This window comes from Wyeomyia smithii, chromosome 1 (genome assembly GCF_029784165.1).
Source record: "Wyeomyia smithii strain HCP4-BCI-WySm-NY-G18 chromosome 1, ASM2978416v1, whole genome shotgun sequence".
NCBI classification, from domain to species: domain Eukaryota; kingdom Metazoa; phylum Arthropoda; class Insecta; order Diptera; family Culicidae; genus Wyeomyia; species Wyeomyia smithii.
The window spans coordinates 119,776,999-119,794,920 of record NC_073694.1 but is presented as its reverse complement, the minus strand read 5'-3'; the positions used below and the strand labels follow the sequence as shown (position 1 = coordinate 119,794,920).

Below are 17,922 nucleotides of genomic sequence, written 5' to 3'. Positions count from 1 at the left end.
CGTATGTATATATAGGGTATATGCATATACCGTGTGTGAATATCTGTAGCGTGTGTCGCTAGCTATATAACGTGTGTGGCTAGCGTGTGTAGTTTGTTATAAAGCGCGCGTGGCTAGGGTGCGTGGCTTGCTATATAGCGTGCGTGGCTAGCTGTATGGCGTGTGTGTATGTTTATAGCGCGTATGCATGTCTGTAGCGCATGTGTACATGCTTATAGCGTGTGTGGCTTGCTTTATAGCGTGTGCGCGGCTTGCTATATAGCGCGCGTTGCTAGCTATATAGCGTGTGCATGTCTATAGCGTGTCTGTGCATGTTAATATCATGACTCGCTATATAGCGTGTGCGGCTAGTAGTATAGCGATTGAAATTTTCATATTTAATTGCAAATAAATCTCCTCATGTTGAATTTAATTATCACTGTAAATCATTCAAAACTAAATAAAAAAATTACCATGTTGAAAAAATTTATTCAGTTGTCAATAAATGGCATTGACAAACACGATTAACCTTTTTTGACTTCAGCTAAGCCTCAAAGTTTATCTGAAGAATTTCTTAGCTAGTGTGCCTCATCACATAATTTTTTGCGCAAGTCTTATTACTTACAGCAATCAGTTGTAAAATTATCTACGCTATCGTAAAATGCAGAAAATTGTTATTTGAACTGTTATACTACAGATGGGGAATGCACTATTTGCCCTTGTCTATAGCCTCTTCGTTGCTACTACCTAAATTAAGATATCTTAGTGCAACTTGATGCAAAAGACAGCCTCAAAACTATTCAATTTCATTCTTGTTTCGGATACGGCAGCAAGTGAAACCGCGGTGCCGGCTACTCTGGAGCAAAGAGACTATTAAATTAATTAACCCCAATTGAGTGATTCCTAGATTCCTTAACCTATTCCAAAAAATACATTGACATAAGACAGGCTGTCGTATTCTACGTTTACTCTGCGGTCGTGTCTTATAAACAACCTCATCAACTATTTAATATTTTTTTACAAAGAATGGTTTTGTTAAAATGTGTCCCGGTATCGATAGAATTCGCACTGCCTACAACTCATCATCACTTGTGTACATTCCGATATACGCGTTGGACGCGTAGATTGTGAAATTATCCAGTCAACATATGTTCTCCAAAAAAAAAGCCCATCAAACTAGAGATTTATCCTTCAGTTTTTATTGCTAGCAACACACTGCACTCCTCGCCTCATAGTCGAGTATATGACGAATAGTCTTTGCTTATTTAGATCTAGATCTAGTTTCTCGTAGATTCAGACGGTCCTACACGCTCATTATTTGTTACTCTAAAGTGAGTTAGATATGACCCATTTTTGAAAAAAGTGGAGGTACCCTAATTTGAGTACTTTTACGGTTACTCACTTCTGAGTAAGGGCGTCATACGTCAAAAACTGATTAGAATCTACTCTGTTTATGCAAACCAGGAATTAACGAAATTGAGTACAAGTTACCCAGTTTGCCAAAATTTGGAAATTTGATGATTTCTGGTTTTGTAAATCTGACTCAATAAATAAAATAAATTCAGAACAATCAAAACAGATTTATTTTTCATCGAAACATTATAAAAGTTTTAAATCATTCACGTGTCTTTATATAATGCGGCGACCAACCGGTTCACAGTTGCCCGTGAACTGTGGCTCATGTTTTTGTACAGTACGCACACCAGAAAATCCGTCATCATCCGTCACCAAACACTGCGAAGGATTTGAATTGTATCGATTGCATGTATTGGGCACTGTACATCGATACAAATGTTTCCGTTCATTAGCACGAATAAAAGCCTGACTTAAAACGGCATCGCAGGACACACAACATGCGGTTGTTCATTTTGAAGAGATGTTTTTTATGTTTTCAAATCCTCTGCAATAATGATGTTGAGCTGAAATTGTTATGGAATATTGTTACATGTTGTTTGTAATGTAGTTGATTAGGAAATTATTGATTTGATGAAAGATCAAATACTTACTGCTAGCAAACGAATAAAAAGCGACACCAATTGTTCTTCGGAAACAGATAATATCGCTGTTGAAAACTTTTGACATATACATATACTCAGGGGTGAGTTAACATCATGGATAATAACTCAAAACTGAGTAAACATGGTAATTATGAAAATTTGAGTAAATGTTACTCAATTATCCAGTACCCGATAACTCACTTTTTGACATTTTGCATAAGAATACCAAACTGAGTAGATCCTAATCAAATTAGAGTTAAAATAAAGCAGCGTGTAGGTTCTTGCAAAAACGTAATTCCAGTGCAAAACGCATTGTTAAGATCCGCTGCAGCTAACTTCATAATTTACTGTGGACACTGTCATTTGAATTAAAAATAATAAAATATTGAGTGAGCAACTCAGCTTCAAATGTGAACAGATATTTCGAACACAGAAATACTTACGTTTTCATCGGCTTTTTATAATTTCCTCTCGAAGTTTGTGTCCAGTGATAACTTCTTTTCTGCTGTATTTGTATTTGTCTATAAACTGAATAGAGTAAAGCAAGATTTTCAAACTTTTGTCTTCAGATTCCTGCAACTAACCTCTGTATTTGCTTAGAGCAAGCCCACCAGTGGCTAAATTGAAGTTTCTAAAGCTAGTTTAGCAACCCCCACCATAACGCGGCAACCGCACCGGGCGTTGCTATGTTGGTTTGGGAAATAGCAATCCCCACCTCGGGTAGTAGCGAGTTATTAAATTTGGCAACGCTATAGCAACGGGCCGCATTGTTGCTATTTGATGAATAATGTCAAACTGTTGTTTGTTTTGATGTGCTCGATAGTAAACGTTCGTAACAATATTATGAAAATAATGAGTGTATCGAACATAATTGGTCGGCCCTGGAAGACGAAACGCTTTGCCTTGGTTAAACACGTCGTAGGACGCAAGTATCGGCGTGAACCAGTCTATTTTAATTTCGATTGAGCTGAAATTTTACACAGGGTGTTTTTTCGGGCGGGTAAACATTTATAGTTTTTTTTTTAAATTCGAGATGACCATTTTGGTTGGCACTCTAATCTACACGAAGCATAAATCTCAAGTCCTCACAAGATTGGTCAACCATGTCCTTATCTCAATAAACCTGGAAGGTTTGAGTGAATTGCTCGGGAGTATTACCGACTATTGCTGCTGACTCTTTTAAAGGCATGTTGGTCTCAGTTTCCCGTTGCGTCCGGTTGTTGAAGAAAAAACCGTTTTTCGCATCTACAGCTGTTTTAATCTTCGAAAACAACGTAAGACGAATTCGAAAGTGGCGTCGGAAATGGTCATCGGTATAGACCGGTGTTTCCGAAAAAATTTTTGTTAAAACGCTGGATGGAAAACTTCCTCAGCCGCTATCAATATTTTACCGTTTTCCAGGCTGAGAGGCACCCTGAATCTTTCCAAAAATCCTTTTCATACTCGCGTAAAAAAATTTGTTTCGCGGAATCATTTTCTTCGTCACTAGAATCAACCAAATACTCGAGAACAATTTCCGCGTTCTACATTTAAATTTTATTTGGCTGCAAATTTGCAAATATTAATAGCAAATTGTAGGAATCGAGACAGCACAAAGTACAAAATACAATTAATGACAGTTCGCCAATTTTATAATGTATAATAGTTATTGAAGGCAACGTTGCGAACGTTCCACGGTCTAACGCAATTAATTAAACATCCAAGGATAAAAAATCCATGCACGTACAAACGAAGAAACCTGCAACAGAATTGTGTTATCGATAATTTGGGAGAACGGAAACAAAGTTAAAACAGAGTTGCTTGAAATAAAGAGGATATTTTATGAAGCAGAAAAAAACGCAGATTATTCCGGAAACAGTTGACGGACAGATAAATTGGTTATTACTAGATGCGCAGAATTTTTGGGAAATACGACACGAACAAACATTTTGCTAATGCTAGCTAGTGACGGTCTTTAGAAATTAGCAACTGCCGGCGTTTAAAAGAAATAGATGAATTGGTAATCCCCAATAGCAACGACTGGTGCGAACATCGGTTGCTATCCAAAATAGCAACGGCCAGCGTTGTGAAAATAGCAACTCAAATAGCAACTCACCGGTGCGCTTGCTCTTAACGAAAACTATACAGTATACAGCCAACCCGGTGGCATCACTGACGTTTACGTACAACATAAGTAAAGCCAGCATTAGCTGGATCACTGGATCAATTTCACATGCAATTTGACAGCTGATTCATCGAAACACGGGAAAAAGCAGTGTTCATACGTGCATACAGTGTCGGTGTTCAGCTGCAGTGTGTTTATGTGTTGTTTTCGGGTGATGTATTTATTGCACATAACGTCGAGTGCTTTGCTTGATGAAACAAAAAATGAATGCGTTGCATCATTATAGAATGTACACAACGTTTATTCTTGCCGATTTCGAACGGCGGTGTTTCTTGCAGGCGGCTGACATCGCGCGATGATTTAGGGATTAACATCTCAACGTATATGTAAATGAGACAGTATATCAACGCTACCTTTAAACATTAACAAAGTTAAGCTAAGCTTTTATTTACATGAGTAAATTGGTTCGAGCGCATAATTCTGTACAACATATATTATGCTTCGTTCGTCATGCTTACACTGCTGTGTGAACAAACCTTCAAAAACATAGATGAGACTAGCGCAACTGTCTTTCACTGCAGCTTCAGGAAACAAGGCCGATGCCACCGGGTTGAGTACAGCACTGCACTTGTTTACATTGACACATATGAATGGTGCAGCATATGATCAATGGTGAATAAAATCAGGTTCGGCAGATCAATTCATCGTCGCTAAGGAACGAGTGCAAATGAAAGAGATGCAGAATTGATTCTGCCGAATCTGTTTCGTTGTGTACATTGATCATTAATGGTTGATTGCTTGTCATTTTAGTTAGGTCAAACCTATCCTAGGTGGTGCTGGCAATCTCTATAATTACAACGATTATCGCTTGAAAATTTACAGAGTAATTCGAGATCAATTTGTTCTGGCCTGGATGTCTGTTCTCTGTGATATAACCTCATTCAATATAAGCCCCATTCAATGGCACGCTTAGCCACTGACATCTGTTCATCGGTCCAGGTTTAATTTTGCATTTTCCGATACAAACACAAAGCATCTATAATTTTAAATGAAAATTTGCACAATATTTCTACCATCACTATGGGCTGTCCATTTTACCCGCACAGTACGTGTTATTGAAAATACTTAAAAATATTAAAAAAATCATTCAAACAATTACTAACCTTTAATGATTTCTGGTGGTTAGTAGTCTGAGTACAGATATATACACAAAAGTCCTTACGAAAAACTGTTTTACACTAAAAAAGGAAACTTCTTGTGAGCCTAAAAATATCATTACTACCACGAATTTGCACATGTATTTTGTTTTGGTTTATTATTTTCGTTGTTTGACTGTTTCATGTTACATAGTTTGTCTTAAATAGCTTCGAGTACATCTAAAATAAGGTGCCAATGGAGTTTGTACTTTTTTTTTAACGTAATAGTCGATATTTAAGCAGGTGTCCATTTTACCCACAATTCCCCTATATTCGTCTTGCCAAACGCACCGCACATAAAATCTACAGTTTTAGCACTATTTTAACCCACTATTTTAAACCCGAGACTCAAACCATCTCCGTACCTTTTTGTATTTTGTTTGGGTAGATCCACCTTTAACGAAGTTGAGTCGAATTCTACTTAGTTTAGAGTTAGAATGGCCGAGCGTGTGTAAAATTATGGTATTTTTAAGCGTTTTTACCTCGGTGTAGGCTTTGAAAAACTAGCAATCTAGCGATCTTTGAAAAAAAATCGATTCTCCTGCATCGATTAATCAAAATAAATAAAATCGATTCATAAGAAAATCGAGGCTGGAAAATCGATTCAACAAAAAATCGATTTTTGTTCGGTATAAGCTTTTACGACCTTTTTTGGTTATATTTATGGAGATTTTGTTTTGTTTGCGTTTTCTGGTGTATCAATCATGTTCAACGAGTTTTCGTTCACAACATCTACTAACGATACGGCTTTTTTAGTTTATTGCCATCTTCTTTTACCGCGTGTACTCTTTTGGCGGTTTTTTTCTTCTAAGAATTTTCGTTGTCGCTCATCCCATAGACCATTTCACGAGACGTTTGTGAACTTGATTCATGAACGAAATTTTGACAGAAAGTTTGGAACCGCTGACATAATGCACGTGAAAGCATCATCAACGTCAGCAGGATCCGTGACACCTGTGAGTTCGTGAAATGGTCTTTTGTTTCGGATGCACTAAGAGCAATCCAAACCTGTATAATTGGGTAGTTTAGCTATTCACGGATTTCCGATTTTTATATATCATCCAAAAGAGTGTAACTTTCTAAGTAAAACGTGATTTTTCAAAACTTTAATCATTTTCCTTCGGTTTTTAAGAAAAAAACAAAAGCTCTAAATCGCTACAATGACAGTTGGTAGTTGGGCGATCTGTCATTGTAGCGGTTTCGAGCAAATTTCAAGCAGTTTCAAATCGTGATTTAAAAAGCGAAGGACAATGATATATTTTTTTTTAAATCACGTTTTACTTAGAAAATTCAGATCTTCCAGATGAGAGAAAAAACTGATATAGCTGAACAACCCAATTCATAAAAAAATCGGAACATCCGCAGCACAAACTCAAATAAACAAAAATGGCGAGCGTGACACCATGCAGAACAGAATGCAGCACGGCATATGCACGAACATTTAATTCAACTTTTGCAATATTTGAGTTAACGAGTACCCCGCTACTCATAGTTGAAAAATAAGCGCATATGCCTTTTCTACCGAAATTAAAAAATTGGTGGTTGATAGTAAACACCCACAACGATAGTATACAACATCCCTACGGAAGCCAATTTTCAAAAAGTGCACTTGCAGAGGTAGCAAATATGAAATAATGTTGGCTAATGTCCAAAATGGTAAATTCAATATCCAATGCAATGCAAAATTTCAGCTCAATCGGAATTTAGGAGTATTTGGTCTAAATTTCACTTTCTCGACTTCTGAATAAAAGCACAGTTTGTAATAGTTTTTTTTTTTGTGCCAAATGTCTTATGCCTTGTTCACACTATAGCAGATATCACGTGATATCGCGTATCTTGAAACATGCATACATCTAGTTTTCACGGAAAATTTGGAGTATGGGATCTGAAATCAAGATGAGCAATATTACATCATGTGAACGGGTTATTAGAAATACATAAAACGTCAAGGTCGGGTGTTATCCAAAAAATCGAAATTTTGCTAACTGTGAACATTGAACACTACTTCTAAATAAAACTGTCGAAGTCCATTGCCACCCCAATCTACACCAATCAGTTAGTAATGATTGTATACAATATATGTCAAACTTTCGAGGCGGTCTTGTGGTCGGTAATTTATATTCAGTTCGAGGTGCAAACTTATCACGAGCCGTTCATATGAACCGGTTCTTAGAAAAGAGCGAAAGAACGAACAGCTCACGAAAAAGAACCACGGTTCTTTAAGCGCAGCAGAACTGTTTGGTTCGCGTGAACCCGAAGTTTACCGAGACAACACGAACTGGCAACGCTCTTGAATCATTGTGAACCATGAGTCAGTTCAGAGCCGCTCTTGCAAAAGAGCCGTTTCACCCACCCCTAATCCTTGATATATTTCACAACGCATGCGTATTAGCCAAATTTCATACGGGTTTGTCTATTGATGTCGCGTTTACAAAGGCAAAAAAATGGTTACTGCGTTAAAAATACTGGAGGGACTTAATTTGGCTGCGGATTGTTCTTTTTCAGCTCGACGACAAGGTTATCCAGCTTCCCTGACCTACAGAAAACGTCAAAATGGGCAGCGTGCCCTATCCGCCATTACCGTTCGTGGAAAGCTGGATATTCTGGAACCTTGTGGGGGTGGTGACATACTCATGAAAAAAGTTGTCATGGACGTAGACAATTTTTTTAACCAGCAAAAACATTATAAATACGTTTTCCTCGGTTTCATGTCTATTGAACTTTAGCCCATTCTTCAACTATGGTCATCCCGGTAAAAAATTGACACATTTTTCAGATCCTATCAATGAAGAAACTCTCTTCTCTTCAAAAAAAAGTGTTCTCGGAATTCGGCCGCAGATTACGTTAGCAACTATAAATGCAATCACTATTGTCTTCAATCCGTTTTGCACACATTTATTTTTCAGGCGAAAAAAAAAACGATCTTGCCATCCAAAGGATCGATTCAGTAGCAGATCGCGCGCAGAGAAATCGATTCAAAAAATCGATGGATCGGCCCGAAAAGATCGATTTTGCAAAAATCGGATCGATTTTGCCCATTGCTATGAAAAACAATTGATTGAAACATGGCAGTTTGACAGGCCATAACTACCTTTTCACTGCAGCTTTTAAATCTTTTAAAATATTAGAGAATGTTTTAAACAATAGAGTACGATTATTTTTAGACAATGGCAGGTTCTGCTTTAAGGCGTCTTATGGCTGAGTACCGCCGTAAGTATATTTTTACAGTGATAATGATAAATTGTTGCATGAAACATTCCTATTTTCTATATAGAACTTACTTTAAATCCCCCGGAAGGAATTATAGCAGGCCCCATTAGCGAGGAAAATTTTTTTGAATGGGAAGCTCTTATCACGTAAATAGTGTGTTATTATTAAATCAGAAATCAGTATGACTTATAACGTTGCAGTGGACCCGAAGGAACCTGCTTCGAGGGTGGTGTATTCACTGCAAAATTAGTGTTCCCACCTGATTATCCATTAAGCCCCCCAAAGATGCGATTCACCTGTGAAATGTTTCATCCAAATAGTAAGTATCACATTCCTTCTCGGAACTTGCCTCGTTTATTTATACACTGCCAACTGTTTAGTGTACAGGACAATTGCGGGGCAAGCGCTACGATCCTGCAGATCCCATTGACACTAACAGTCTCTCGCGAGCCGAAACTCGAACCTACGACTGGCTTGTTAGGCCAGCATCGTACCTCGAGACTATTTGGGAGATCTCCATGACACTGAATAATTGTCGCTATTGGCAGGATGCCGTAGATTCGCAAAACACAAAGCACTTATTTGCTCTGCCAACCATTAACTACGAACAGTTGCAGCTGAAATTTAATAATTGCCTCTTAACTATCGATAGAGTACATAGCACACTTTACTTTCACTTCTTCACATCTGTAAGTATAAGCCGAAACAGGTATCTGCTTGCAGATGTGTAAAGTGAAAAAGCATTATAAGTTAAACATTACAGTCGATTGGTATCCGGTTTTGAAATTTCATAGTTTAAAGTATAATAATAATAATAAATAGAAATTTTTGGAATTTGCTCACTATTCGAGTACTAGAACAATACAAACATTCTTGAAATTTGAAAAAAAAGGTTAGTTGGTCTTATTTTACCTGTTGATGTCACAATCACAACAGTTCCATTGTTATGCAAATTGATGTGATGCAATACTGCCGGTGCCCGCATAACTGTCCCATACTGATTTTGATCACTTTTGAGTTATCATCGGGAATCGCTTTAATTGTTATATTTTCTAAGAAAAAATTAAAATTGATACTTTTGTATGGAAAAACATGGAAAAAATACCAAGTTGTGAAACGGAACCTTCTTTCCTCCGCTTCCTTTTCCCTTGATCCCTATCGAACACCCCGCCAATCTTCACTACCCTAAACACCTGGAAAACATTCCTCCACCACAACCAAACAACCCGGACTTGGGACACGACAGTTATACAACGCGACCGCTCACTCACCTTGATGAGTATACACTGCCTCAATTCTCCTTGCTTCCCGGTTGTGTAGATTTCTGTAAACTCTCCAACAGCTAGGGTGGTCCATTACAACGCTCCCCCCAGCGAATACTAAAATGGTCCATTCATCGTTTTCGCGCCACTCTCTCTTCCTTTCCATTCTAGCAATAACTCTGTCTTCGGGGAGTTCAGTTAGTTGGTCTCAATGGACCAACAGAACGGTTTTAACAAACTAATGTGAAACCGTCCTCTTTCTTTCGCGTTTGTGGGGTGCACCAGGCAATATACATCTTCATGTAACACTTTTGAAACGCGATACGGCCCTTCAAATACCATAAAAAACTTTTTTATCTCCCCATCAGCTTCGGATGAGGTAGGGTTAGCCCGAACAAGTACCAGATCATTCACCATGAACTTTACAGTCTGTATGGGCGCCTTTAGACGTCGTGCTTCCGTCTTCCGGTTCATTACTGCCCGTACCGCTCCCAGAATAACTGCTTCTGGTTCATTTCCCTCTGCTGGGAAGGGGAGAAGTTTCCGCAAAATATCTTCTGGTTTCTTTCCAAACTGCAGCTCATATGGTGAACACAAGTGCTTTCATGACAAACTGCATTTAACAGCTTCGCAAATTTCGAGATTTTGTTAGCCCATGTCTTGTGATTATTTGGCAATAAGTACGACACAGCCGTGAGATTTCTCTCATGACCCGCTCTACCGGGTTAGCCTGTGGATGGCGTACACACGTGTGTATTAACCGCACGCCACATGTTTTGCAGTTCTCAACCCACACTTTCGAGGTGAACTGGGTACCCTGATCACAAAGTATTGCTTCTGGTTTCCCATTATCGAGTATATACCTTTCCACCCGTATCCACAGGACTCTAGAGGTTGGTTTGCGGATGCTGTGTAAGGTTAAATATTTCGTGAACACGTCGAAAATTACCAGGATATGCTTGACTCCAGCCACCCCCGTTGGCAAAGGACCGTAAAGATCCAATGAGAGTATTTGATTTTTTTTTCTGTGGTAGTATACTGCGACATGTGACTGCCAGTTTGAAATTACTGTTCTAGCTAGCTGGCAGACCAAACAGTTCTTAATGAACTTTTTGAAATCATTCCGCATACCTCTCCAGTAGACTGACCGTTTTGCTGCCGTGTACGATTTGAACACACCAAAGTGAACGCTTTTGGCACCCAAGTTCTCCATACCTCGTCCCCTATGAGTTTGACAAAAAGGATTTCATCCTGGATTAGGTAGCTGCTTTTTCCCCTGAGTCTAGTCACTCCCTTCGTCCTGATCCTGGAGTTCACGAACCTTTCCAAACTGAGCTAAAAATGCCTTTTCACCCGGCGTTTTATTATGGCCCAATGCTGCCAGGTTGAATGTAAGGTCCCGTCTTCTTCCGTCTGGCAATCCTTCCGGGTATCGGGAAAGAGTATCTGCCACGATGTTTTCTGTTCCCTTACAGTGTTCTATTTCGTAATCGTACTGCTGTAGAAATAACACCCAACAGGTTAAACGACCGTTGAGGAGTTTGCATTGTTTGAGAAACACTAGAGCCTTGTGGTCGGTAATGATAGTGATACGTCTTCCGGGCAGATATTGGCGCCATTTGTCCAAAGCTCAAACAATCGCTAGACCCTCCAGCTCCGTAACGGTGTAATTTGTTTCAGCCGACTTGAGAAGCCGGCTTCCATATGAAATCACCTGCGGGTTTCTCTTTTCATCTCTCTGAAATAACACGGCGCCAATGCCTATAATTGAACTATCGGTTTGCACCATAAGAGTTTTCGTTGGATCTGGGTAGTGTAGCATCGTATGCTTTAAGCATAGGTCTTTAACCCTTTGGAAAGCACTCTGGTGTTCCTCTAGCCATTCCCATGGCTTATCTGTTCGTAGTAATCCATATAAAGGACTGGCCGTCATGGCAAAAGCCGGAACAAATCTGGACACGTAGCTGACCAACCCGAGGAAACTACGCAAGTCATGGCCAGAGCTGGCTGTGGGAAATGGCGTATTGCAGACGTTTTATCCGGATAAATCGATATCTCCTGAATTCCTATCAGGTGACCTAGAAAACAAACTTGTGCTCGGAAAAATATAGACTTAGAAATGCTAATCGTCAAACCCGCCTCTCGAAGTCGAGTGAAAAGTAAACGAAGATGGCGCAAATGCTGATCAAATGTTTCTGAATGGACCAATAGGTCATCTACGTACACTGGGGTCTTTTTTTACGCGGTTGATTGAACCGCTTTTTAGGGGTGAGATTAGATGTACTTATACTGAACTTATTTGATACCGCGTACAAATAGTCTTACAAATCACATAAAAATAATCCGTGTTATTGCAAAAAAAATCGCGTTTTATAAAACGCATAAAAATAAACCGCGTAAAAAAAGACCCTAGTGTACTTTTCCACGAACTCTAGTATTTCGGGTCCCAATATAAAATCCATTGCTCGCGAAAAACTGGCGACTGCGGTGTTGAGCCCGAACGGAAGAACATTGAACACGTAAGTCTTCGAGTTGTACATGAAACCAGTATACTTGCGATGCTCAGGTTTGAGTGGTATTTGCCAATACGAAGCGGTAAGATCCACCGTGGAAAAATAGCGGGATCCATAAAATTTTTGCAGAATTTCTTGCATGTTAGGGGGTTTCTCATGATCTTTGACAAGCACTCTGTTTAGCCTTCGGGCGTCTAAACAAACTCTCACCTCTCCATTCTTTTTTATGGTTGTGACCAACGGGTTGACATATGGGGTTGCACTACGCGAAATTACTCCCCAAGCTTCCATTTGATTTAGTCTTTCCGTTACCTTCTCAGCTCGAGAAAAAGGCACCGGATACTGCTTCTGTTGAAACGGCTGCTCATCCGTTACCGCGATCTCATGGAAATATTCTTTAGTCAAACCTGGCTTTTGTTCCGAAAAAATATTCTCAAATTCCTTCATTAGATTGTCCCAATCTATACGCTCGTGGATTCCTAACGTAGAACCGAGGGTCGCCAGCTTGTTTTCCGACTTGATATCATTCTCCTCTGCAACAAAATTAATCAGTCTTTCACACATTGCGATGTTTTCCAGACAACGATGACTATCTCCAAGTATTTGACTAAAGGGAACCCAAAACTCCTCTCCATCCAACCATATTCGAAATCGTTTCTCATCGCGATGTATCCATACTCGAAAATTATCTTGAAAGTCATCGCCTAATATCATTTTGTTCACTAGCTCCTTTACCACCACAAACGCAATATCTATCAACCGCCCTTTCACTTGCACGGTCAAAAGCACTTGGGTAGTAACTTTTTTACTTTTCTTGCCAAACGGCCCTCGCAGTGAAATTGTTTGCATTGGTAGCTCGGCCATATCAACCGCTTCCGCCTTCAATTGCTCGAATAAATCTCCCGATATACACGATAGCTCACAACCACTATCTACCAATGCTTCAATTTCTAAATTCTTCACTTTAACGCAAATGTACGGTGATTGACGCGGTTTTTCCACCCTGGTGGCCTGCACTTCCTCTTCTTCCAACAACTCGACCGACATAAACCGTTAATACCACTGGTTCCGAGGTTGACTGTATCCCCTCATCATCAATCACAGCCATTCGTACATTTCCGGCATCCGATCCGTTCTGACTGCCCGTATATGGATGCCCCCCTCCACAACCATTACGAGTCGGGTTAGGCTCCCTATTCCGCCAAGTTTGACCTGCCGGACCAGGCGAGTATCGCGGAGACGAATTAATAAACCGATCTTCTGCTTGCAATATGGTGTATGCAGTCCCGATTTCCATGCACGACCCGAGTAAATTTTGCACATTCCGCGGAAAATGGCGCGAAAGATTCTGTATCAGTTCACGTTCAGCCAGTGACGGTGTGAGGAACCGAGCTTTTGATACTGCTTCAAGGAAATATTCAGCCATGTGAGAACCATTGCGCTGGACGTAAGTTCCCCTCGCGATCTCCTCCGACACTAATCGTTGAGCCGTTGGTCCCCAAAAGTTCTCTCTGAAGTGACATACGAACGACTCATAATTCAGGAATAAATACTCGAAACCTCTTGCTCAGATTTTTGCTTCGCCTGTCAAGCAAGATAGCGATAGTGGTAGTCTATCGGGCGGTGCACAGCCAAGACCGGAAAAATAACGCCCAAGCTCCGTCAAAAACTCGATCGGGTGTTTACTGTCCGCAGTGCCACTATACACCGGGCGCGGGAAAATCGCTCCTTTATTAGCCTGCGTTTCTATAAGACCCGGTATGGTAACAGTTTCCGCATACTTAGCTGGAATCGTCGTGGTTGGCATAACCCATGTCTGATTCACCGTATGATATGGCATCTGATGATATCCACTTGCCGAGTTACTAGGCCAGATGGCCATTCCTCGGTTATCGATCACCTGATTGGCCCCAGGTTGTGGGTACCAAACGTTATTTTGCGGCATCTCTGACCCATAGAACCTTGTCTCGTTTACGCCTCCTTGACTTCCATTGGACCCGGTATTTGCTTGAATAGATCCACCGTGGTGAGCCACGGGGCCCTGGCCTGACCCGAAACCAACATTGTTACAAGGTGGCACCCCACCATGAGGTTGATTAACGGGCATCAGTGGACTGATTGGTGTTGGATCAACTCTGTTTGCTATATTTTGCTCCAAAGCATTCATGCGAATATGTAACGATCTGACCATGTTCATCAGTTCGTTATTGCATTGCAGATTTTGCTCCAGAAGACTGGCTGTAGCATGCCGCTCGGAACAGTTACCTCGCTCCCCTGAACCGGCTTCCTGCCTCTCATTAGTTTGCGACAAAATCGCGTTTGATTCCTCTGGTCTCTGGCTTGACTCTCCTTGGTATTGGACAATGGTCTGGGGCACACCCGTGAGATGCCTGCTGTTGTAATGTTGGGCGGGCTCAACCCCACCATATTCACCTCTCGTTCGTTCTGATCTGATCGCGGTGTTTACGCAAATTGCACTCGTTGATTGCGCGGTTCCAGAGGAAAAACCCTCCAAGATAAATCGTTGTGATGGTTTTCCATAGTTTTGAGGTTAACACATGACCTATCACTTTCGATCTCTGCTAGTGAGCTTCTCTTTCTCACCACTCTTCTCTTAGGTCCTTCTTAGGTCTTCTCCGCTAAAGACCGATAGCACCAATCTTTATCATCTCTATCGTAGTTTCGTTTTTTTTTTCTCACTATCACTCTTAGTAGCGTCTCTCAATTTCACTCCCGCTCTTTTCAGCGCAGATAATGCCGGTTTACTTCACCACTTCTTTTGTTAACTGATTGGCTTGGGAATTTTGATCCCGGTTGAGCCCTCAGTTGAAACGGAACTTTCTTTCCTCCGCTTCCTTTTCCCTTGATCCCTATCGAACACCCCGCCAATCTTCACTACCCTAAACACCTGGAAAATATTCCTCCACCGAAACAACCCGCACTTGGGACACGACAGTTATACAACGCGACCGCTCACTCACCTTGATGAGTATACACTGCCTCAATTCTCCTTGCTTGCTGTTGTGTAAATTTCTGTAAACTCTCCAACAGCTAGGGTGGTCCGTTACAGTTGTTTTTGTCCCATATTGAAAGTACCCGCATAACAGTCCCACTGCATAGTGGTACAAACTGTAAACATATAATTTTGCTTCAGATTAGTATATATCGGATTATTTTTGGCATATAGAAATATGTCATTTAATTAACTAGACTAATGTTGTTTTTCTGTAGTACAATCCACGTTGCCAATGATACTGCCGGTTGCTGGTTGAATTTATATGTGATGGGACAAAATATGCGAGTACTTTTGAAATGTACCCGCATATTTTGTTCCATTTTGTCTTTTTTTTTCAAGTTATATAACGTAAAACCAATTCCATCCATGTTTTTTTGTTCTCACCGATAAACTCGTGGTGCCATGCAACTGTTATGGTCATTGGTTCTGGATTTAATTGCTGGAAATCCGAAAATTCACGGATTATATTAAATCGCCGTTTACTCAACATGTTGTTTTTCATTATGGGACAGTTATCCGGGTACCGGCAGAATAGTTTTTAGGCAACATTATCAATTTATTTCGGTTGGAGGATCGAAGCAAGCTCTGATCAAGAGCAGAGGTGAAAAGGTTTTTCGTCGACATTTTTATCGTCTTTTCTAGTTTATGTGAGTTATAAATCTTGTTTCCGGAAAAGCAATGCGTCTACGTTTATTGGTTGAAAGCCGTTATTGTTCCGGTGTGAATACCAAGTATTTAATTTCGCAAGGACCAGGAATGTGATTGAAATCGGCAAACCGAGTGACACCCGCTCTTCAACTTTTTGGCGATTAAAACAAAGAGGTTGGATGAGAAGGATTTGATTACCTACTGAAATTAATTCGAGCATTTTCAATGTGAAAGTTAACTGTTTGTAAATCATGTTTTAAGATCAGAAAAATAAACTTAACTTTTCTTTACAAATATATATATATATATATATATATATATATATATATATATATATATATATATATATATATATATATATATATATATATATATATATATATATATATATATATATATATATATATATATATATATATATATATATATATATATATATATATAAAAAAAAAAAAAAAAAAAAAAAAAAAAAAAAAAATATATATATATATATATATATATATATATATATATATATATATATATATATATATATATATATATATATATATATATATATATATATATATATATATATATATATATATATATATATATATATATATATATATATATATATATATATATATATATATATATATATATATATATTTGTAAAAAAAGTTTATTTTTCTGATCTTAAAACATGATTTACAAACAGTTAACTTTCACATTGAAAATGCAAGCACTAAATTTGCTTCAACATCGATCATCGATTCTATGTTAACTTGACTAACATAGGGGATGTATAATATCAACACTTGCAAAATTTTATTTCGCTTCACGGGTCCAATATTCAATAATGTCGGTCGCAGCAAGTCTTCGAAGGATAGTCTTCGCCACCCACCGAGAATCACCGTCAACTTCTCTTGTGCAAAATGCCAGGCGTGTGCTACTCGGGGGCATTTACTAAATTTATGTTGCAGCGTCTCCACTTGAGCATTACAATGTAAACAGCTCGGTTGTCCAACTTTTCCTAGAAAATCCAGGGTGGCGACTACCGGGAAAAACCGGGAGAATCAGGGAATATTAGGGATTTAATTTTTCGATCAGGGAATTCGATGTGGACGCCCACCAGCAACCCTACAACAACACTCAATAATAATTTGGTTACTCAATTTGCTCTTTCCGACGCGAAAACGAAAGTACCAATCAATGCCAAATGAATTGAAAATATGCAAAAAATAATCGATCATTTTTAATTGACTGAAACTATGCACTCGTACTTGGCTCAGCAAACTAAGTATTTGTTCCAGGAAGAAGAATTTTCCTGGAAGTAATTTTCCAGAAGACCGTATGCTAAAAAGATATGCTTTATTTAACCCTATTTCCGCGGAGTGATAGGGTTTCCCTCGATAAATGACCTTCAAACTATTCTTACTTAGCAATAACATGCACAATTTGCACAAACTCTAATAAAAATTAAATAAATTAAAGATCAATCTGTTCTCCAACCGTTCCATCCTTGAAAAGTATAATATATAAGAATATTTGTTAAACTGCAATCAAAGTTTATATTTCAGTTGAATTCTCGCGGGGAATGGATAAAATCATTGTAGCACTGGAATATATATATATATATATATATATATATATATATATATATATATATATATATATATATATATATATATATATATATATATATATATATATATATATATATATATATATATATATATATATATATATATATATATATATATATATATATATATATATATATATATATATATATATATATATATATATATATATATATATATATATATATATATATATATTAGGGTGGGTCGATTTAAAAATCGCTTAGGCACATATGATTTTCGGATTTTAGGGATCAAAATAAGATACTTTTCTCAAGAAACCATACCTCTTAAATGAATTCTGATGTCCCTTGTACTAACGTGTAGGTACCCAAAAGGTCAAATTTCAAAAAATCCTGTTTTGACCCATTT

At 38.7% G+C, this 17,922-nt stretch overlaps 1 protein-coding gene and 1 long non-coding RNA gene across 5 annotated transcripts in view; one reads left to right on the top strand and one right to left on the bottom strand.

The window, feature by feature from the left end:
• Positions 1-1,539: 1,539 nt before the first annotated feature.
• Positions 1,540-2,310, bottom strand: LOC129717618 (uncharacterized). Its single transcript, XR_008726718.1, has 2 exons — positions 1,986-2,310; positions 1,540-1,898 (listed from the first exon to the last, which is right to left on the bottom strand). It is a non-coding gene; the product is annotated as an uncharacterized LOC129717618 (long non-coding RNA).
• Positions 2,311-8,306: 5,996 nt separating this feature from the next.
• Positions 8,307-17,922, top strand: part of LOC129717613 (ubiquitin-conjugating enzyme E2 G2) — a 97,588-nt gene continuing 87,972 nt past the window's right edge. For 2 of the 4 annotated variants that reach the window (XM_055667644.1, XM_055667642.1), the window contains exons 1-3: positions 8,313-8,486; positions 8,551-8,632; positions 8,687-8,805. In XM_055667644.1, the coding sequence (XP_055523619.1) occupies positions 8,444-8,486; positions 8,551-8,632; positions 8,687-8,805 (244 nt within the window). In that variant the 5' untranslated portion in view covers positions 8,313-8,443. Of the gene's footprint in view, positions 8,487-8,550; positions 8,633-8,686; positions 8,806-17,922 lie in introns of all 4 variants that reach the window. The other 2 variants (XR_008726715.1, XM_055667643.1) reach the window with 2 other exon arrangements.